The following is a 24,567-nucleotide window of genomic DNA, read 5'->3' as shown; positions in this document are numbered from 1 at the left end:
AGGGGGTGGCATTCAGGAGCCTTCATCGATATTCGATTAAAATTGATTGTTGTCGAGGGTATTTTAAACACAGCACCAAATATTTCTGATGAGTTTTATCATCTCTATTAATATAAATATATTGGAAAGGAAAACAGCTGTGGAAATTTTGATTTAATTATTCATTAAATTATTTGACTAAATTTAAATCCTATTCGGTTCACTGTATTTCATTTAAAATAATAAATTGTTTGGGGTAAAGTTTACAAGTTATGAATTCTAGAGTACTTGACAAGTGGGCGCATTCTTAAGGTGGAAATAATAATTTTGATATTCAATCGTAAAAGATCAATAGTTTCGTTGCTTTTGTGGCACTTAGCGCCGTCTTGTTGAAAGTAAACGTTGTCCAGATCAATATCATCCAATTCCGGCCATGATCATTAATCATCTCTCGATAGCGATCCATTCACCGTAACTGTTGCTTCAGCCTCATTTTCGAAAAAGTAAGATCCAATGACTCCGCCGGACCATAAACCACACCAGACAGTCACACGTTGAGGATAGAGAGGCTTTTCAACAATAACTCTTGAGTTTTCTGAGCCCCAGATGCGACAATTTTGCTTGTTGACGAAGCCACCGAGGTGGAAATGGGCCTCATCACTCAAGATGATTTGCATTTGATTCACTCAAGTGAATTTTAATAATTTTTAATAATAAAGTTGTTGAAGCGTGTATCGTTCCATTTTTATTAATGGCATAGTTTCTACTTGTCAAATGTCAAAAAATGACAGTCAAGTGAAATAGCGGACTATTTAAAATAACACCTCTTATTGGAAAACCCTGTACTTATTCACTTGGTCGTGCCATTTCTTCACCTCTTCAACCATTCAATTCCAAGTGATACATTACCCTTGCACTTCTTTCTTTGTTCATCACTTACGTCTCATTTTACAGTAAATACAGGGTGCGCCAGAGAAACTTACTTATTTGAAAGTTCAATAAAAACAAAAGCACTGTAGTTATTGTTGTAATTCTTTTTTTATTTGAAAATGCAATGTACCAAGTTTTTTTCATACTGTCTTAAAAATTACATCTTTTAAATGGCGACCCTCATCGCGCATACACTGGTTAAGTCGTTTTTTGAAGTTTTCGTCCACTCTTCTCAGCATATCAATCGGAATATTGGCAATAGCATCAGGAATGTTGTTTTTCAGGTGATCTATGGTCCGTGGTCGATCGACATAAACAAGTGATTTCAAATAACCTCATAAAAAAAATCACATGGAGTCAAATCCGGAGAGCGCGCCGGCCATGGGAGATCGTCTCGGAGAGAGATGAGGCGGTTGGGGAAATGTTGTCGCAGCAAATTCATGCCCGCTGCTCTCTAGACCACAGCATAATGGCAACTGACGAGAATGGGAAACAAACTTGGGGACGTCTTCCTTCAGATGCGCCCCCTCTCGCCCCTCTACTTGCCCAACTCAACGGTCGAGAATTTTTTCAAATAAGTAAGTTTCTCTGGCGCACCCTGTAATTATTTGATCAGGTCATCTTCATTGCATCCCCGACTTTTTCTACAAATCAATTTATGTAGTATCGTGAAATCGACATTATTACGGTTAAAAAAACTGGTGTCCATAATTAATTCGACTCCGTAACTCATCCCAGTGCAGATTTTATTTATTTTTTATTTTTATTTTATTTATTTGGGAAAATCAACAGATTATTTACATATATAAGAATAAACTAAATAATAAAGATAAAATCCAATAACAGATTTTCACTTAACATTATAATAATAATAAAGAATATTAAAAAAAACTAAGGGTTCTGTACCTGTGGCCTAAGAGATTTACAAAAAATACAATATTGTAAATAATAAATAAAAAATAATTAATGCGTCTTAACTTATTTAATGCGTCTTTCATGAGCGTCCCCGAATTCTACTCACTCTCTAAACACTCCTGGCACTAATAAGACAAACTTTGAAATTAATGGATGAATTGTGTAGGAACGAATATGGTACAAGAACCATTTATTTTTATGTATATACTCGTCAGTGTAAGATCTTAGTTATTACTAGCGCAGACCCGTGAAAAATCCCGGGGAATTAAAATAAGTGTGGGATTTGTGAAGCTGAAAATATTTAAAAAAACGTATTTGTCTCAAGTCTTTCAAAATAGCAAATTTACAAGTCGAATGTTTAGTAAGCTTGAAAAATTACGATGTCTGACAGAAGACCGTGTAAAACAAGCTAGTTCGACAAAAGTCATACACGATATTAACAAATCGATTATTGAAACATGTTAAGGGATAATTACATATTAAAAATTCTTAGTATTACATAATTAGTCACCACCAAGGAGGAACGGTTTTCCAATGGGAAAATTCTTTACAATGTAATTTCTCCCTAATCTAATCGAAGGAGAGAAAATTCTGGGGAGGAAAAAGGTATGAGGGGCGAGTGAGAATCTGGAAGTTAATGTGTCCAGGAGTGACGGACGAATCCATCCCATCACTGTGCAAGGCGACGGGTGTAAAGAGGGCCCGGCTGGAGAAGGGTCTCCTCCCTCAACCAGTCTCTCAGGATCCGAATCGTTACGCGGTAGGTGGGCAAACTCATCCGCCGCCAAGACCTAGAGGCAGGGGTCTATGGCAGGGGTGTTGGTTATCCAATAAATAGTTCCTGGGGCGGCGGTACCCATACCCACCTCCCAATTTGTAAAATAATGTGAAATAGATTTACCAGTTTCCGCTTGTACTACGAGTTTCGGGATATTGTGTGTACAATTCACTTATTAGCCTCAGGGCAGAGTGGCCCACAGCGCCGATTTGCTTTGAAATCCTATCTGTCTGCTTTGAAATTCTATCTTTTGGCAATAGTTACATAATAATTTATATTGAAGAGAACATGTTTCACCTTCTGAAGTCTAAGCATAAACTTCTTTATTATCTATCCCGGAGCCAAGTGGGGAATAGGTACTACCCAAAATTAAAATCCTCCTTATATTAGCTTATGCTTGACATATAATTTTAGTATTTTACGTATTTCTGCGCAAATACAGGAGTTACCATTAATAATTGACTGAATAATTGGGATTTCTATAGTTTAAAAGCCCATAAGACAGAAAAATTCATGGGGTCGTAGGAAGACCCACATGGTTACAAACATTTTGTTTGGCATCTTGGCCTGTCAAAAGTTATTAGTCAATTTTTTTTATTTAAGCCCTGAGGCTGATTCGTTATTTAAACCCTCAGGCTGATTTGTTCGGTTTTCGGAACAAACAGTTATTTTCCGTTGAATCAATCTGTTTATGGGTACAATTCATATGGTCTTATAGAAATAGTAATATCTCCCTTACTGTCATTGTGAGGAACATGGTGATAGAACGTGTAAAAAAAACGCGACTATAAACGGTGATAGAAAGAGAAAACACAATGCTTTTTATTAAAATCTAAAATATAACCACAAAATAATTGAAATGCACGTTACTACGAAATCAAAGGTTTCTATCGCAATTTGAAAAAAAAAAAATAAGTTACTATATTTATATGAATAGAAAAAAAAGTGAAGGGAGAGTAATATTTATAAAACGTTTTTCTAATAAGTTTTTTTTTGTTTTAGCCATTTTAAAACTTTTCAAATTTGTATTTAAAAATTTAAAATTTAAAACTTATTTTTTAATTTCTAATAATAAAATTTCTAAGCCATTCACCTTTCAAAAGCAGTTTTCATTTTTTGATGCATTCAGAAATAGTCATTGGCATTTTAGTGCAAAGTAGAACTACAAACAAAATTTTAGTTTTTTTTTAATCCGCACAAGAGTCCCAACTGCTCCCAACCACCGGGAGCCAGTAAGACTATGGTATCACAAATTAAGTTATGTTGTGAGGCTTATGTTAGTGCTAAAGGAGATGGGGAAGAGTAAGATATGGGACTTCCCCTCTTACCTCGTACTTATATGGCTAAGATCTGGTCACCAAACATGGTCAAAGCTATTTCAAGTAACGTTTCGATCCGGAATGGTGGTCTTACACCAAGGCGATACTGAGAGTATATTCCACTCAAAAACGTGCCGCAAATTTATAAAAGATTATTTTAAATCAGTAATTTGTGAAATAACACAATTTAATCTAATAAAAAATACTTTATTTAAACCCGCAGTCTCCAGCTTACTAGCCTAGAGCCTTACCCCTCAACCACGGACTGCGGTATTTAAGAAATATGTCAGAGGCCTGAGCAGTTAATGGTTTTGAATAGACTTATATCATAGCGTCATATCAGAAACCCTTCAAATCCCTTTGTATAAAGCACTTATTTTTCCAAAAAAAGTATATTTTTATAAAAGTGAGAATTTTCCAACTTGAAAATAGTCAAATGGCGTCAATTACTACTACCTACTCACCTTCTAAGACCCTTCTAGATATAGAGATCGTACTTTACATGAAGAAATATGAGAACGACGTAATACATTCTTCATAACTTCATTCTTATGTGGATTTTACTTTCACATTAACTCGATGTTGGTAGTACTTGTAGTTAGGTACAGAATCGCATTCAGTAAGTAATACCTTTTTACTTAAATAATAAACACCTTTAACTGCGAGTTTAAGTGCCATAAGTGTGTACATTTATTACCCCCTGCGCAAGCATCCTCAGGCAATAAAAGTTTTGGAGATGTTTATTATACCAACACACATTCGGTTGACTGGATACAACAACTAACACTCTCCGGAGAACTGTTGAATGTAATACACCAACAAACTAGTGAACCAGTTTACTTAGTAGAATTTACAAGGAGTAGTTGCAAACAACAGTGTTCTGGACCCTTGACATAAACACATTCATAAATGTTTTAAAGGTATCGGTTATTTGTGTAACACTACTGAATTAGACCACAGATCGTATGATAATAATCGATTATTATAACTCCTTCAAGACCTGGAGAACATTCTTGTTGTTCCGGTTCTTTGGTTCCTTCGTTTGTGTGATGAATGGTAATAAGTTGGGTATTCAGGCGATAGATGGCACTAGTCAGAAAGCTTACTCCAGAGTCTGACAGATGTCACTAGAGTGTAGCAATTGCCTGTGGGGTATCCTTGTCAGACTTCAAGCTTCTAGAAACAGAGAATTACCAACCCTCGGGTACTGAACAGTGTAGCTAAATTCAGACTTATTTATTGTAATGTAAATACACGCAACTATTGTAAAGAACCTTTTACTTTATCAAGAGTTCCCAACACACTAAATCTGCAAGTAAAGGCAGAGATATAAAAGTTTGGAAACCGCAGTGCGGAATTGAAGAGGGAATCGCTTCGTTATCTTAGAGAGTCGAATTTTTTGCCCAGTTTCATGCCTACACTATTTGTATTTTTACGCTTCGTACAACCGTAAAATGTTTTATCGTTTCTAGAAATGAATTATTCGACGTCTTAATCCACTTTTATGAAATCGCCAATGAAGTTTTATTGTCTGTGCACGGTGCACACCCTCTGTTGATAATATCGATGGACCAAGGGAGTGAATTTAGCGAAGCGGCGCCTGGTGCTAGTAAAAACCTCAGGGGCTCTGTATAAGATATTATCTTATTATCATTGCTTAGACTCTTAGGTTTCTAGGCGCCTTGGCAAGTCGAAGCCTGGAGCGGACTGCTCCAATTGCTTCTGCACAGGACCGGCCCTGGATTTACCCCATAAAAGTAATGAAAACTCAAACAAGGCATGATTGCTTTGGCAATGAATGATTACAACTAACATTCACACTCCGGCGTAATTTGCTGGATCAATCATGATGCAAATTTTAACAAACGATAATTAAAAACAGACAAAAGGAGGTTTTACACGTTTAGTTATTCCAAAAATAAATAATGAAAATCATCCTAGAATTGTAGAAAGGTCAATAGATGTCTAACATTAAAATGTAAATAAATACCTATATTTATCCAAGACACTATCTAGATTTTATTTAGGAAGAATCTTACAATACATAAAAGATAGCAGCCAAAAAAACATGCGTTAAGAAAATGAAGATAAAGTTGGTAATTCTTAGTCGATGTATGATTCAGTTAAAAATGACTAAATTATTAAATAAATAATTTTTCTTTTATATATCTCAATTTTTCTTAACGGTCATCTGCAGAAATATTTACTACTAGACAGAATACTTGTTTATGGTTTTGACTACACCAGTAACACAATACACATTTTCAAAAAACTAATTTTAAAACATTAGTACACTTAGCACGCCTATCGTTTTCGCGAAAAATCACCTCATGGGTACCATGTAATATATTTATAACTATTTAAAAAAAAAACACTATGTTAATGTATTTATTTTTACTTCATATTATTCTGACCACTAAATTTTTATAAAATGTTAATGTAATTCTCAGTACCGGAGATCCCAGCGAGGACAATATTATCTACAAAACCCAAAAAGCCATGGTGAAAATTATTAAGAACTGTAAGAACAGGGACTGAAGAAATCATGATAATGTTAAATAAACAACTATATTCTAACATAAAAATTGAAAAAAAAATCAAATTATTTTTTTACGCTTTTTTAATTTCTTAATCGGTATTTCGGTTAGTAAAATTAATTATCTTCTTTTATTGTATAAAATTGTTAATTGTAGATTGGACTGTCCTGATGCCAATAATTTTTCATCTCCGAAGTAGATACATGAAAAAACACACTTTGTAATACACTTCTTTGTTATTGAATTAATAACTTACAGCCAACCAGGTTTCACTTTTCTCAAGCTTCACCAAGGCTTTTATATTAACTTTTAATTAATCTTGAGAATAACTGACAGCCAACCAGGTAAGTTTTTAGATTCTCACGGCCAAAAGCATTTTTGTTGTTTGTTTTTGGGGTGTTATGCCGTGTTGCGCTAACTCCTTCTTTAGGATCTACCGGATCTGCCCTGATGATGGACACTGCAAGCTTCACCAGGGCTTTTATATTAACGTTTAATTAATCTCTAAAGCTGTCAGTTATTAATTAAATAAAAAAGTGGTGTATTAGTATGATAAGATAAGATTTATAAGTATGATTTTTCATTAAATATATATGTCACACGTCACACCCCAAAGTATTTTCTTCCTTGGAAAAAAATAAAAATAAATACGGTTCATTCTAATGCCCAGTAAAAAAATATTACCTACAACTAGGTTTCTTTCCTAGTTTTAAGGTTTTAAAATTTTATGCTAGGTACTCGGCTTAATACAAATAATTTTTCAGTGTTTTCCCTAAACTTTCATGAAGCACAAGGTCGAAACAAGATATCTTTTGTATTCCTATATGTCTACCTGAGCTGAAAATAATACCGGCCACCTGGGAAACTACTTTTCCAAAGAAAATTTATTTTGTAACTTTTAACATTCCAGCCTCTGTTATAAGACAGAAAGGTAAAAAAAAACAGATGCCAATTTTTATAATTAATGCCAGTGTACTGGCATCATCCCCTATTGTAACTGCTCACGCATTTAACTTTGAAGTAGGGGAGGTTTTTAAAAATTTTCTTAATTATAAACAATAATATTTGGATGATTTTATATAGCACCGTTTATGTGGAAAATCACTTCAAAATTACATGCATGAATATAACATAACAGTGTCCAACTGTTTCCAATTGATCGGAATCCCTGATTGGGTATTTTGTGAGAATTAATCAAGAAGGGAGAGGAAAGTTGGAATATATCTGGCTTTTCCGATCTGGTCACAAAACTAACGGCTTAAGCCATTTCCAGCAACGTATGGAAACTGAACAGTGGTCCTTCGCCAGTGCGATACTAAGAGTATCTTCCACTCTGTTATTCACTTACGCCAAAAAAAGTTACATTACTTGTATATTCAATGGATTAATGACGATTTAGGACAGTGAAAAATCAACTAATTTTTACTGTTTCTCTGTGTAACTAATTCCACTGTGGAATAGCAGGGTATAGGTTACATCCTATTCCTTCCAGCTAACCGAACAAATACACATTATATTACATAACCCAACAATTTTTTATCACTTTTCAAAAGTATGTTGAACTGTCCGAAAACCTTATACAATATAGATCAAACCTCTAACTTTCTAGTTAGGAGAGGTTTAAAATAAAAAAAAATCTGTACCCATAAATAAATAAATAAATTTGTATTTCTTTTTAACTAAGCCTTGGGAACCCGTAAGTACCTCTCCGTTTGGCTTATAATTTTCACTTTTCGTCCACAAATTTCACGCCGCCAAACGACGTGACATTTAACTCATTTCCACATAAATAACGCACACGTGCAAAATGTTATTTGAAGAATTCTTGCGACAGAATGAGTAATACCTTGAACCCTCGTGTGCCGCCATAACCCAACATCTGGAGGAAAACTTATCATATTTCATACGAGGGTACATTAGCCACTATTACTCTGGGAGCGGACGGAGTGAAAAAGGTAACATAAATGGAATCAAATAATTTAGCCTTAGGATGTCTTACGTCTCGCTGGAGAAAGCCAATAAATTAATTGTTGCTTACGCACAGACAAATACAATAACTAAAATGCTCCTAAGGGAGTAAAAGACGTGGTGTTTCACATACCAATTTAAGTAACTGGATGGATTACGTTTCACAGAATTTGAAAATTTCTTCAAATTTAATGTTTAGGATGGGTTGATTCATTAAATTCGAACAATTCATTAAATTTCAACGTTCATTTTCGGGTTCTGTGAAAGTCCTATTCAAATTTTGTTATTATATCATTATAGGCTAGTTACTTGACAGAACTGAAAAAATAACAGAACTTGAAAAAATCTTTCACATAACTTGAAAATTAATTTTAAAAATTTGAAGAATTGTTCAAATTCTCAAAAAGAATTGTTCAAAAAGTTCTGTGATAGTTTTATTCTTTGTCGAAGAGTTCATTCTCACATATTCATTTAGTATTACAATGATGTGTTCAGAACCAGAGAGCATTTCTCGCCATTTTTATCTGAACTAACAAATATGTAAGTCTCTCCTCACCTGAACGAATCACATTAAAAATAATTGATCAAATCAGTAACACATGTTCTGTAAGTGTTCCATTCAAGGACTGTTATAATTTCAGTTCTGTGAAGCAACATAATGTTATAATAACAGAACTCGAATAAGACTTTCAACTTGATAAAGAACGTTGAAATTTGAATACTTGTTCAAATTCTGTGAAATAACCCCATATGATGGCAGTTGGAGTTTTTTCAAATATTGTCAGGTTACACTTAACCCGAAACTGTTTATTCTTTTAAAAAATAAATTAAATGTTTACGTATTTTAGTACATTATAATGACCTTCTAAATTTAGTTACATTTTTTATTACCGCAATAGTTACCTACCTTAAATAGTAGTTACTTTCATATGAATCCAACGAGCTATACAGAATTCACAGAATAATACATTTAAAGTCCTCCAAATAACGCAGATTTTAATTAATTAGCCAAATAAATTAATGTTCATTTGGTAAATTCCCAAAACCTAATCAAAGCGTGATTGGTTTACGTTTAAATTGAAATGATTCGTGTCCAATTATTGGTATGTTTGGTGGTTTTCCGACATGGAAATTACTGCGTAAATTCATTACTTTTTAAATGCATCTATTTGAGTTTAACTTTTGTTTTAGGAAATTAATGAATAAAAATCTTAGAAGCGGAAATAAACCCCTTCCCCGAAACCCGATCGAGCTGAAAATCGACAGGTAGACTCGTTGTTGTTGATAGTGCGTTCTATCAACTGGTGGAATCACGTAAACACACGCGGATATAAACCCATTTCTCTGAAATCGAACGACATTACAGCAGTTAATATATGAAATAAATGTCGGTCCAACCCGATTGGTATTTGAGATTGTTGACTCAGTCACTCTTGGACTCCCTGGGAAGATAGTTACAATCCTCATTCAAACCAAAAACAAGAAAATTTTAACAGGCATTTTAAAAGTTCAGAGCAGTATAAGAGCCAGTTCCTGGGAAGGAAAGTTCATTCCTCAGTCAAACCAAAAATAAACTTTGAAATTGAACAAAAAACTTGGTTTTTAAGGGTTGATTTTTGTCCCATTGTTTGTTAAAACTATGAAGATTATTTAATGTTATCGTTTGACAAAGTTCTCCATAAAAGATTAATAAATTATTATTCATCACGAGAAAACTTGAACTATAAAACTGAAGTAGTTAAGCTTCTTGCGAAACTTTAACAATCTTAGTTTCTTATTTTATTTGTTAAATCACCAATTTTCTTTGCGATAAGAGAGTGGCTAAGCCGCCTTTAAAAAGATTGTCTGTCGTAAAAAGCCAGATTGGCAGGATCCCGAAAAACCACCTAATATTATAAGGATGGAATTGAACTATCAACATTCAGATTCGAAGTCTAATTAATGAGGCTCGCATCAGGGTAAAAAAGTGTTTTAAAATTTAAATTCTCGGCATTCAGTCTTTTCACGAGGCTTCTCACACCCCAATGGTTGCCGCCACACTCTCGTTCGCTCAATAAGAAACTTCAGTGAAAAATATCATGGCTTAAAAAATGTTCAATTGACAATCGCTGATTCTGAATATAGAAGTTTCGTTATATGTTATTTTACGTAGAATTTTTAAACGGTAATTTAAAAACGAATAAAATACCATCTCATTAAAACACACCGTTTGGTTGGTACGGCTGAATATGCTAATACATCACAACCAGTCTACGTGATTAATATATCTATGGTCTAAAATATCCACATCAGGGTTGCCCAGTCGTGGAAAATTCCCCAAATTGCGGGGAAGTCTCGATTTCAACCGCTTTAAATGCCTCACTAAACTCACTAAATGACGTAAATTTTACCAAACGGTTATTTTCACAAACTACGAATACCATTAAAAATGTGTGGAAGACATTAAAATTTATTTTTCTGATTATGATAATCGTACCGAGAACATGTAATTTTAAGATTTATCTTCATAATTATTGATTTCAAAAACCATTTGAAACGGTTTCAACTGGATACAGCGGCTTTATGACATAAATTCGCCAATATCTTGTAAGATGGCTGTCTCCAATTTGCCGTCCGTAGGAGCAATGAGTAATTAAAAAATAGTAGTAGTAAAATGAGAGTCATAAAGGTAATCTTATCTTACTGTTACATATTTTTGGCTATATACGTCCCTTACACCAATCCCACACTATGTATCAAGCATTACGTATTAGGTTATGTAGGCAATAACTGTGTAAAACTAATAACTCATTATTGTTTAAAATACGGTTATTCAAAGAAAGGTCAAACTTACTATAAACCTTGGCAGTGGTTAAATTAAACATCAATTTCATTCGCAGTCGTCTTAGATTTTCACCAGAAAGGTCATGAAATATTAAACTTCCCTTTAAGTGTTTATTCGTTGTGTCTATGAAATGGCAAAATGTTACTTGATATTAGTGATCAATTTCATTCAAATAGTTTAAAAGTCTCTGAAAAATAAGAATTATATTATTTTACTGACTTTTGGAATTCCTTTTAAGGTCAGGTCATAAGAAATACCTACCATTAATCAAAGGTCTGCCACGAAGTCGGTAAATTTAACGAGTTAAAACCAATTCGAAAAAATTCAAATCACAATCAAAGATTAAAATTGTCAGTCGCATCAGATTTTCAAATAATATTAAAATTCTTCAAAAAATCATAAACGTGCATCTCTATAGGTCGTAACTCTGAGATTAGATTAGGTGTCATTATTAAGGAATAAAAAATGATGAAGTGATGGACCTAAGGACGGATTGTTTCATCAGAACTTGAGCAATTCATCAAATTTCAACGGTAATGAACATGTTGAAGTCCTATTCAAGTTCTGTTATTATTATTAAGTACTGTCAAACAATCGGCTTATGGTGAAATAAAATCAGAACTTGAATAGAGCTTTCACAGAACTTTTTTGTTGTTGTAACTAATAGATTTTTTTTTTTTTTTTTACATTAGATACATTTAAAGGAGACATAACAGTAATAATATAGCATAATGAGAGCATATATTTAAAATGAGAAGGTACAAGTGTTATTACGTTTTGTTGGGTCGAATTTAGTTCCTAGCTAGGCAGATTGCCTGTTCTAAGGAACCAAATGTTTATGAAATGCCAAATGTAATTTAATTTTTACTCTTTTTTTAAAATTAAGTATACTTATATTAAGTTTTTACTAAATGTGACATTAATAGGTAAACATTTATAGTTTTAAGTGACATTAGATAATAGTTTTTCAGTCTTATATTAAGTTTTTACTAAAAGTGACATTATATAATGATATCCTCACTGGGATCTCCCGTGCCGAGGATTTAATTCACATCTTTTTATAGTTTTGTAGTGTGGATAGAATAAAGTAATAATAAATATATTACGCGGTGTTTTTCGTTCAGTTTAGTGGTTTCGATTAGTCTTATTTGGTGTCCAGTATATTGGCTATTTCTGATATACCTATGTTTTGTATCTAGCTTTATAATTGAGACTAAAATGTTAAAATATTGTTGTGAGTTTTCAATGAAAGTGGGATTTCAGTTATGTGAATAAAACATGAAAATTAACTTTGAAATTTGATGAATTGTTTATATTCTGTGATACAGCCAGTACATCAAGTATCACCCTGGTGTAATAATTCAGATTATTTATTTTTTTATTTGAGAGGCGGGTTTGGGTACCGCCACCCCAGGAACCGTTTATTGGATAATCAACACTGCCAGAGGTCATCTCAAGTGGTTCGCTACGTTTGGTGATTTAGTAGGTTTGCTCGGGTTCGTCAAGTGAGGTGTGTTCAGGTTGTGCCTGCACACCAGCTGCGTGGCGTGCCAGATCGGGAGGGATATATTTACATGACCGTCACTCCTGAACAAACTGATCCCTAGGTTCCTACCCAACCCTCATACATTTTACCTTCCCAGAACTTCCTCTCCTTCCTTTCCTTCAAATTAACCGTCCACACTGCATTCCAAAAAATGACGCAGGCCGGTGTGGGGTTAATGTAAAGAAAAATAAATCCGAATTAAAGCGTTGCTTGAAATTGCATTACCCGTGTTAAATGACCACAATTACACACGTCAAACCTAACATCAACTAACATTAGTGTGGAAGATACTCTCAGTATCGCCCTGGTGTTAGACCACCATTCAGAATTCTTCTTCTTCTTCTTTCGTATGGTGGAGGGATCAGAGGGGGACATCTAGGTCTGCAAGCCAGTCTAGGGCCTTAGGCGTCGCCATGTGGACCTCATCAATCCCGCCAGGGAATGAATGGAGCGGGCATTCGTTGCCCACATGTTTGGTAGTCTGCACCGCACCATATTCACACATCGCCGACTCTTTAAGGCCCAATTCAGAAATGAAAAGTTGCTTTAGCCGTGTTTGGTCGCCAGGTCTGAATATCCGGGCACTGCCTAACTTTCCTATTCTTCGCTTCCATCTCTTTCTGGCTCTAGAATAAGTGGATAAATGCTGTATTTAATTAAAAATAAGATTAAAACACGAAGACTCGAGTGAAAATGTTACAGGTTTTTGTGTATTGTTCATTTCTTTCTATTTCCCGGCTAGCATATTTTCCGTTTGCAACAGCCACGCATTATTCAATGCTTTCAAATGAAGAGAGAGAAACACGAAACAATTGAGGCAACCGCCGCAAGGAAAACTGCGCTTTCTTTGTGAATCTCAGAGTTTAGTATAATGGCTCCGGTTACAGACGACAACGTAAGCGGCAGTAGCAACATCGGATCCCATGGCAGCCGTAGAAGGAAACTGGGGATATCAAACGCAGTACCGGCAAACCAGTTCCTTTTACGTTCCACGTCAGCGGAGTAAAAATAGTACCTTTTTATCTAGAATGACAATAAAAAATAATTGAAGCGGTTCTTCAAGTCTGAGGTACGTGCGAAAAATATAGTTGTGTTGCACTTATCTTGATATCATAGCACGTTGCGATTACTGTATGTATTTAAAAAAGGTTAACAATTTGATCGAGGTACTTAAGAGAAAATTTCGTATGTGTTAAGTAAGTATATTTAATAAAACGGAGGGAAAACCTGGTTTTGGAGGCAACAAGTAAATGAAAATGTGAGATTATATTAGATGACGTTAATGCACAAAAAATACACTTACCCAAACATAATTTCCCTGAGGGCATGTCGTCTTTGGGGATGCTGTGTGTAGGGTCTTTTTAAGGAAAGAAAGGAGAATAAGTTATGGGAAAGAAAAATGCATAACGAGTGTGTAGGAATCTAGGGATCAGTGTGTACAGAAGTGACGGAGGTATGAATCCATCTCTCCCGTTGCGACGCAAGATCTAAACTAGCCTCATTGGACCCGGCTTGCCACGAAGTTGGTGGGCAGGTGCGGCATCCGCATCGGCACGTACGTACGGAACTAAGAATCGATAAACGATTGCTGTGATTGCAACCACTGATGACATATACAAATTTTTTAATTGGCTGCAAATTCTTATAACAAAACCCAACATTTTCAAAGCTTTATTTGACGTAATTTCAATATGGTTTCTAAAATTCAGTTTTTGGTCAAAGTTTACACCTAAGGCTCAGTTGCATCGAAAATAGTTAAAGTTACTTTTTAGTTAAGGTTAAATAAAAGTAACTTTTTTATCATTTCTTGCTTAAATGGGTTGTTTCAACTTCGTTTAAATAAAAGTTAACTAAATTGTTACAAAATAGTTACTTTTATTTAACCCAGCGATGTTGAGAGTTTAAAGTTAGATTTTGGTCAATTTTAGTTCAGCTGTCATCCGTCACCATCTTTCAAGGAACGAAATATTGTTTGAAGAGAAAATAGTTGAAAAAATGTCCGACAATCCGGGTTTTGATAATCGATTGATTTTAGAATATGTGGGAAATAGAAAAAAGAAACAATTTAATCCACGAACCGATCATTTCTGTGGGAAGAGTTGGATTTTATCGCCAGATTTCGGATGTCGAAAAGTATGGTTAGGCAATTAACATCACTCATTGCTAATGACATCACAACGTCTACAAACAAGTAGGTTTATTTAAACTAATGTATCTAATAAGTTCTATTGATAATATACTAGCATAGTTATATTGTATGTAACTGACAAAATACATTTTTTTGTCATTTCAGAAATCATGCTGTTTGTGCTGTGGACCAGGTTCTAATAACATTGCATTTTTATGCAACAGGAACGATGCAAAGATGCACAGGAGACATCTCTGGGGTGCATAAAAGTACTGTCTCGCGTGTAGTAGACAGGGTTAGCAGAGCAATAGCCCGCCTTCGGTCACAATATATTGTATTTCCTCAAACAGAGAATGAAATTCAGCAGTGTGCCAACGAGTTCTACAGCATTGCTCGATTTCCCAACACAATTGGTGCCATCGACTGCACCCATATAGGAATTCTCTCTCCTGGAGGGAACAATGCTGAGTATTACCGTAATCGAAAAGATTACTTTTCATACAACGTGCAAGCAATAGTGGATGCCAACTGCAAAATAACCAACATTGTGGCAAGATGGCCAGGTTCTACACATGACAGCACCATTTTTAACAATTCCAGAATTAAAGGAAAACTGGAAGATGGGCTCTATGGAGCCAGACACCTAGTTGGCGATCGTGGTTATGCGGTAAAACCGTATTTATTAACCCCACTGGCAAATCCTGTTTCTGACGCTGAACTTTTGTACAATGAAAGCCAAATCAGGACAAGAAATGTTGTAGAAAGGACTTTCGGGATATGGAAAAGGCGTTTTCCTGCAGTAGGAATGAAATTGAGAATCGATGCCACAAGAGTGGAAGCCGTGATTGTAGCCACAGCGGTGTTGCACAACATATGCACTAACAACAATGTCACAGAGCCACCGGACTTTGTCACCATTCTCCAAGAAATTGACGGAGAACATTTTCCTGAAAATGTTGGACAGGGTAATAATGACATACGAAAAAATCTTGTCAACAGTTATTTTGCTCATTTATTGTAATTTTTTGTATAAAATAATGCATTAATTAACTTAAAAATAAAAAAGATTTACAAATAATAATAGAAAGAAAGAAAATAAATGTTTTAATCTATTGTAACGGGGAAATCATTCTCCTTTCGGTTTTCCTCTTTGAATTTTTTTACTTCTAACTCGTGTATATGTTTCATGTGTTCAATTTTCAATTCAAAAATAGCTTCACGATGCCTGTCTTCATGTTTCATCTGTTTAATTTTTAATTCAAAAATAGCTTCACGATGCCTGTATTCCTGTTCGTGAAGAATTTTTTTGTGCTCGAGGTCTAAATCTGTAGACAAATCTACAGATTTTTTTTGTTCATCCGCCAACTCCATGAAATTTCTGCGGACATCGTTTAGCGTGGATAATTTTCTTTTTCTTGATAGGCCTAAAAAAATATTACATTACATTAAAAACGTTAGATAGTAAGTACCTACTACCTTTCTAAATTATTTGTCTAAACTACCTAGTTTAGACAAATTTACTGAAACATTTAGTGAGATGCTGTTAAGATAATAAGATTCTATAATACTTAAGGCACAACTAAACTCACTTTTCAGGGATGGTGTTATTGGTAAGCGTTTAGTCGCTACACCTTGATACTCCGATGCACAAGGGAGTGGGGGATCTTCCACTGCCACCTATAAAGACATCATTATTCCATGTTATTGTGGGAAGAATAATTGGCTAACAGTTGGGGGACAAGTTCCATACTCATAGCGGGTAAATGAGTTCTCCCTTTTCAACACGTATTGTGCTTATGGAAAAGTTTTACCAGACGAGAGATCTGGGTTCGAGTCCCAGTTGCAACCGCTATCTTTTATTTTTTCTGTGTCATGTACATTTTCATATTTTAATTTAGATTATTATTATTATCTTCTTCAATGATATATTACATTGATGAGAATAACCTTCAAAAGTTAAAAAGAGAGTTTTCTTATAAAAAAAGTAGAATCAATTTTATTTGTACTTTTGTATGTAATTGTGGTGTCATTTCTCAATCAAATGCCACAATTAACTGTTATACTCTATTTTTTATTTATTTATTTCTTAATTAACAATGATTTTATGATATTTAATCAGTGTTTAGGGTATATTTATACCGTTGATATTAAATAAATAAATTGTAAAAAATATTAACATCTTTCTTACAAATTCCATCAAAAATGGTGTCTGAACATCCGCTTCTTCCACAGTTGGGTCTTCCGGTGTCTTGGGTCTTATGTGCAGGATCGGGGCGCACGGCAGAATTTCAGCAGCTTAAAACAGAATGTTGGATTTGGTTTTATAACATATTTTGTCATAAATAAATGATTATTCGCAATCCATAACTGTGAATGAAAGTAAAGATGTTTGGAATGCTAATCATACAGTGGATAGTATATAGAACTTACTTATAGAAGCATCGTCATCAAATTCAGAGTTGATCCCTTCCATGGATATTTGCATGGCACCTTGCATCCACGTTGCATTATCGCTGAGCTTGGATGGTGGTGGACCACCCCCAGTCTTTCGGCGTTCTTTTGTGAATTGTGAAGATTCCTGGAAAAAACATTAACTCATCATTTCAATTTTGAAACAATCCATGACTTCAGAAAACAATGTGTGACAATCTACAAACCTTTCTAGCAGACTTTTTCAAGTTTTCAAACTTGTTTCTAAGCTGTTTAGTGGATCTATAACGGTTTGGGGGACAGGAGGCGTTATATTTGGTTGTCAATAGTTCCCATGTCTGGTCCTTCTCTAGTTGCGCGTGAGGTTTAAAATTGAATAGCCTTAAATGTGTACCCTTCACCCCCCTTTGCCCCTTGTCCCCTTTCCTTGATCCGGGCCCAGAGACAAGGAGTATTGTTATCAGTTGTTATCGTTGCATCTTACCCGCGAACATTTCGTGTCATATTTAAACCCGCATATGTTGAACTCGGCTGTGATCATTTTGGAGCACAATCGTCCAGTGAAACGGTTTTACCCGCCGCAGTGAATTTCACTGTGTTTTTTTGTTTTGTGTTAAGTGTTAATGTTAATTGTATGCAAACTGATAAGAGAGCAGAACCAGCGGCTTATGGAGAACGAGACCAGGGTAAGTCTTTGGCCTTTCCCACTCATTTTCCTCTTGCAAACACTAAGGCAATTCAATTCGTTTTTATTTGTCTTAGTCTATATCGCATCCGCAATACCGCAACCCCCCGCACAATTGCGTACGAAAGAGTTCCGCACAACCATCAAATTGGTCCAATTTCGAACCGGGTTATATTGTATTACTTTCGTTCGCAATTGCAATCTATAATCATTATTTGTACCAAAATCATGGCATTTGCATTATAAATGGGTTAAAATTTAGTCCGTCAAATAGTTATATTAAAAACGAATTACATTTAATTCCTCGTGGCAAATTATAGGTTGACAATAATTTAATCGTGTATGTAGGTACCTGGTTTAACGCAAGGAATCGTATTGTGTAAGTAGGTACTTGTATTCAATACTGAATTCTAATAATACGAGTACATACTTCGCTAGCGTTAAGTACGTAGGTATGTATTAACGACCGCTAACAATAGATAGTAAACAGAATAATAATATTCAGTTGTTATTGAGTTTAATTTGGAAACACATATCAGAAGAATTGTTTACTTTGATCAATTACGCTAGCGTTAATTAAATTATAGCGTTATTTAAATTATAATTAATTATTTGGGTTAATTATTTATTGCTAAATACATAATGGCCACTAAAGAAAAAAAGTTGAGATTACTGACGGCTCAGCGAGATGCGTTAGATGCACGTCTTACTAAGTTATTTGAACTATCAAATAAAATTTCCGACTTGAGTATTCTAGAGGAGTTTCTTTCGTTAGTTGAAACTCTAGACTTGACTAGAAGTAAGTATGAGGACATATCTCAACAAATAAATATATTAAATTTGGAAATCGATTCAAACTTTGAACCTGATTTTGAAAGATGGTTCAAGTTCGACGATATGTACGGACATATCAAAAGAAAAATATCATTAAATCGGGAAAACACTTCGCGGGTGGTTAGTAAACAGAAAAAATGTAGTGTAAAACTCCCACCGATTGAATTGGCATATTTCGATGGGGAAATAAAAAATTGGCCCATATTTTATTCAAGTTTTATTAACACCGTACACAATAACGATACACTTTCGAATTCAGAAAAGTTATATTATTTGTTGGGAAAAATTAGTAACCGTGTTAAATCAACGTTCGCCGGGATCATTTTATCGCCGGAAAATTACGAAATTATTTTTAACTCGTTGATCGATAAATATAACGACAAAAGAGTAATATCTTCTGCATACATCGATCAAATTTTGGATTTTAAATCCTTTGCTGTTGCAAATATTAATAATCTGGAATCCTTCATTGATCATTTTGCGTCAGCTGTGGCAGCCGTTAAAAATGTAAATTTAGATAATTTGTGTGACTTTATTTTCTTACACATTGCATTGAAAAAACTTGATATGGACTCGGTGAAAGGATTCGAAACATACAATAGGGAAAATGAATTCCCCTCGTTTGAAGACTTGGTGAAATTTGTTCGGGAACAAGTTAAGATCTTGCAAGGAACCGGTTCTTCAAGAAAATCGGTGGAAAATAAAAGTGAAACGTCAAAACGGTCACAAAAATCGACGCATGCCTATATGAGCGCTGGTAGTGAGGAAAATCGTCAGCCTATTAAATGTTTACTTTGCAATAATTTATCGCATGGAAATTTGTTTAAATGTTCAGAATTTAAAAAATTGACTGTAAGGGAACGGTTCAATTTTATCAAAAGAAAGGGATTCTGTTTTAGATGCCTTAGTGATAGACATAAGGCTAGGACTTGCAATTCAAATCAAAATTGTCATAAGTGTAATGACAAGTTTCATCATACAATGTTACATTTTGAAGTACAGGGTGCATCACACAAGGGGCAGTCAGACTCTCAAAATGCCCAAAGAATTGAAAACCAGAAAGCTGATCAATCGAATGATCCAAAACCGGGCTGCTCCAATTCTGATGTAGCTTTGTGTACTTTTTCAACTGTTCGATCTCATAATCTAAAGACTCATTGTACTGTATTGCTGGCTACCGCACGAGTGGGAATAATAGACGCACAGGGAAATGAACATCTCGTTAGGTGTTTATTGGACAGCGCATCTCAGAGCAATTTTATTACTCGGGATTGTTGTAGAAAATTAGGATTTTTTGAATATCAACGCCCGTCTTGTTCCACCGTTAAGGGTATTGGAGGATCGTCTAAGCCCATTACAGGCTCCATACAGACCGAAATTTACTCTCGTTTCAATCGAGCAATAAATTATAACATTACTTCATTGATTGTGAATAAAGTTACAGAGCGCTTACCTACCGCCAAAGTTGATGTACCTTCATTGTCATATTTGAATGACTTACCGTTGGCGGATGAGTCATATGGAGAACCAGGAGAAATTGACATGTTGCTAGGAGCCCAGCTCTTCCCGCATCTCCTGTTGTCAAAAAGGGTTCAAGACCCTTTTCAGAGGTATAATCTGCATGCTTTAGAAACAGTTCTAGGATACGTTATTTTGGGATCAGCACCAACTCGGGTTGAGGATAATGTTTGCGTATCTTGTTGTGCCATGCTAGAAGAACCAGATGATATTTGTCTCAAAAGATTTTGGGAATTAGAAGAGGTAAACGTACCGTCTATTAAAGGTCCTGAAGATCGTGAATGTGAGGAAATATATCAAAGAACAACCACAAGAGATCCTGAAAATGGAAGATATATAGTAACTTTGCCATTTAAAGGGGATGTTTCAACCCTTGGGGATTCATTTGCAATGGCAAAGAAACGTTTTTTATGTCTTGAACGTAAATTGGAAGCCTCTCCAAAATTAAGAGAAGCTTATAATAATATTATCAATGAATATTTAGAGAAGGATTATTTGACTCTCAGCACTTCAAATGAAGGAAATGAGATGCCTTCATACATAATTCCGCACCATGGAGTTGTAAGAGAGGATAAAATCACGACCAGTTTGAGAATAGTCCTGGACGCTAGCGCAAAAACAAGCACTTCCGTGTCATTGAATAATATTTTATATAGTGGGGAAAATTTACAGGGAAATTTATTTAATATAATTATGAATTTTCGTGTATTCCCAATAGCTCTTTCAGCTGATATACGCAAAATGTTTTTGTGTATAGGAGTGAAAGATAGTGATCGGAGATATCAACGAATCTTGTATCGCTTCTCGCCCAGCGAAGATATTAAAACTTATGAGTTTAACCGCGTTTGTTTTGGTCTTACATCCAGCCCATTTCAAGCTTTACGCACTATCAGGCAATTGGCCTCCGATGAAGGAGAAGCTTTTCCTGAGGCTAAGAAAATTATTGAAGAATTTTTATATATGGATAATTTTGTATATAGTATGGAAACTGAAGAGGGTGCAAAGGAAACGTCCTCTCAGTTAATCGCATTATTGAAGACTGGCCAATTTGACCTTGTCAAGTGGACCAGCAATTCGCAAAATGTTCTGGAATCTATTCCAGATTCGCATCGCTTATCAGCGATAAAGGAATTTGATGAAGTAAGCATGCATAAAATATTGGGCTTATACTGGTCACCAAATTCCGATTTATTCTCGTTCGTCACTTCTACACCTAAAACAGGTTGTACAAAACGAAATATATTGTCTTGTGTCGCAAAAATATGGGATATTATGGGCTTCATCGCGCCTGTCGTTTTATATGCCAAGCTTTTAATTAAACAATTATGGCTACACAAATGCGATTGGGATGATGAGCCTCCCGACGATATTGTAAGGATATGGACGCAATTCTGTGAGGAACTTTCCTCACTGAATAGAATACAAATTCCGCGTCATACTGGCATCACGTCCAGTAGCATCGTAACCATTGTTGGTTTCGCAGATGCGAAAAGGCATATGGAGGTATAGTGTATTTCCATGTCCAAAATCATGAAGCAATTTCAGTACATGTTGCTTGTGCAAAATCGAAGGTTTCTCCTGTGAAAATTGTTTCTCTCGCACGATTAGAACTTTGCGCTGCATTAATACTTGCAAAATTAATGCATAACGTAGTAGAAACCTTAGAAAAACGCTTGAAAATTGAAAATATATACGCATTTACTGATTCCACTGTAGCACTTTGTTGGATTCAGTCTTCTCCGCACCGTTGGGGGACATTCGTGGCTAATAGAGTTGCTAAAATTCAATCTCAATTATCGGCTACCTGTTTTAATCATATAGCAGGCACAGATAATCCCGCTGATTGTCTGTCACGAGGGCTTACCCCCAATCAAATTTTAGATCACCCGCTATGGTTTCATGGCCCACCGTGGATGAAATTTAGGCCTGATCGGTGACCCATTACCACATTTGATGTTACTATGGTGACAGAACTACCCGAACAGAAGTCTATTTCGTTAGTAATGACTTCTGTTTTAGAAGAATATGATATTCTTACCCTGTCAAAGCGCTTTTCCTCGTGGAATAAATTATTACGATGTTTGGTTTACGTATTTCGTTTTCTTAAGGTGTTGCCATATCGAAAATATATAAGTGGGTCAGATTTAGAGTTCGTTGAGCTTAAAATATTGCGCGAAATACAACGAGCGTACTTTCCCGGGGAATTGATAAATCTACAACAAGGAAAGACGTGTAAACCCGTATTTCAACGTTTGAGACCGTTCTTGAATGACGGAATCATAAGGTTGGGAGGTCGTTTAGTTAATTCGGATTTAAATTATGATCAAAAGCACCCCATAGTTCTCCCGCGAAAGGATCACGTTTTAAATTTGTTGGTTGATCATTATCATAAAATTCATTGTCACTCGGGTCCCGCATTATTAATGTCTATTTTGAGGCAAAAATATTGGATACTGTCAGCCCGTAGTTTAATTCGAAATCGAGTACATAAATGCAATTCGTGTTTTCGGCTACGCCCTAAAACAATTGCACCTTTAATGGCGGATCATAGAGATTGTCGTGTCATTCAGTCTATAAAACCATTTACGCATGTGGGTATAGACTTTGCCGGGCCTTTAAGGGTAACCGTATCACGCGGACGTGGAATTCGTTCTCAAAAGGCGTATATTTGCTTATTTGTGTGTTTGACAACAAGAGCTATACACCTTGAATTGGCATCAAGTTTGAGCACCGAATGTTTTCTGAACGCATTCAAACGATTTCTTTCTAGGCGTGGTCCTGTGTCAAATTTATACTCAGACAACGGAACTAACTTTGTAGGAGCCAAGAGAAAATTGAATGAATTGCACGCATTTTCGTCATCTTCACATTTTGGTGAAGAATTCGCAAGTATTTTGGCCAATAATAGAATAAGCTGGCATTTGAATGCGCCAATAGCACCCCACTTTGGTGGAAATTGGGAATCCAATATTAAAAGTATGAAGACTCATCTTTTTCGGGTAATAGGAGATCAGATTCTATCGTTTGAAGAGGCAACTACAGTACTTGCACAAGTAGAAACCATTCTGAATACGAGGCCATTGTGTAGAACGCTCTCTTCAGACCCCTCCGAGCCCCTTGCGTTAACGCCAGCTCACTTCTTAACGACAACTCCCTTAAAACACCTGCCCGCCATGGAAATCGAGAAGGATAATTTGAACCTTCTATCGCGTCATGATTTACTCGATAAATTAATTCAATCATTCTGGAAGCGATGGAGATTAGATTACTTGCATACTTTGCAAGTACGTCCAAAATGGAATACTCCTACTAATCCAGTAAAGGTCGGCTTAGTAGTAATAGTGGGAACTGAAAACGCCCCACCATTACATTGGCCGTTAGCTATTATTGATGAAGTTTTCCCCGCAAAAGATGGAGTAATTCGTGTTGCTCGTGTCAGAACAGTGCTGGGATCTTATATTCGCCCAGTAATACGGCTATACCCTTTGCCAACTCAATAGTAGTCTAGTAGCATTAGGTTTAGTCAATGTAGGTTAGGAAATTTAGGATAACTGTAGGTTATGTTAATTTGTTTATATGATAAATGCCATGACAATGCGGTTTAAAGGGGGTGATTTCGCACCCTTTCAAGGCGGGGGGGATAGTTGCGCGTGAGGTTTAAAATTGAATAGCCTTAAATGTGTACCCTTCACCCCCCTTTGCCCCTTGTCCCCTTTCCTTGATCCGGGCCCAGAGACAAGGAGTATTGTTATCAGTTGTTATCGTTGCATCTTACCCGCGAACATTTCGTGTCATATTTAAACCCGCATATGTTGAACTCGGCTGTGATCATTTTGGAGCACAATCGTCCAGTGAAACGGTTTTACCCGCCGCAGTGAATTTCACTGTGTTTTTTTGTTTTGTGTTAAGTGTTAATGTTAATTGTATGCAAACTGATAAGAGAGCAGAACCAGCGGCTTATGGAGAACGAGACCAGGGTAAGTCTTTGGCCTTTCCCACTCATTTTCCTCTTGCAAACACTAAGGCAATTCAATTCGTTTTTATTTGTCTTAGTCTATATCGCATCCGCAATACCGCAACCCCCCGCACAATTGCGTACGAAAGAGTTCCGCACAACCATTCTCTTTGACATGCACAGCATCGCTTTTTTTATTCAAAAGAATATTCTTGTGGGCC

The 24,567-nt window shown here is 35.6% G+C and overlaps 1 protein-coding gene across 1 annotated transcript; it reads right to left on the bottom strand.

The window, feature by feature from the left end:
* Positions 1-5,586: 5,586 nt before the first annotated feature.
* Positions 5,587-17,523, bottom strand: LOC149421493 (uncharacterized). Its single transcript, XM_089634715.1, has 5 exons — positions 17,355-17,523; positions 17,113-17,219; positions 16,514-16,601; positions 16,291-16,348; positions 5,587-5,659 (listed from the first exon to the last, which is right to left on the bottom strand). The coding sequence occupies exons 1-5, from the start codon at positions 17,419-17,421 to the stop codon at positions 5,587-5,589; spliced, it is 393 nt and encodes a 130-aa protein (XP_089490841.1). The 5' UTR covers positions 17,422-17,523.
* Positions 17,524-24,567: the final 7,044 nt, after the last annotated feature.

Source organism: Hesperophylax consimilis, chromosome 8 (genome assembly GCF_061612785.1).
Source record: "Hesperophylax consimilis isolate HC1 chromosome 8, BYU_Hcon_1.0, whole genome shotgun sequence".
Lineage (NCBI taxonomy): Eukaryota > Metazoa > Arthropoda > Insecta > Trichoptera > Limnephilidae > Hesperophylax > Hesperophylax consimilis.
Note: the sequence above shows the minus strand (reverse complement) of the source record. Positions and strands in the feature narration are given on the sequence as shown.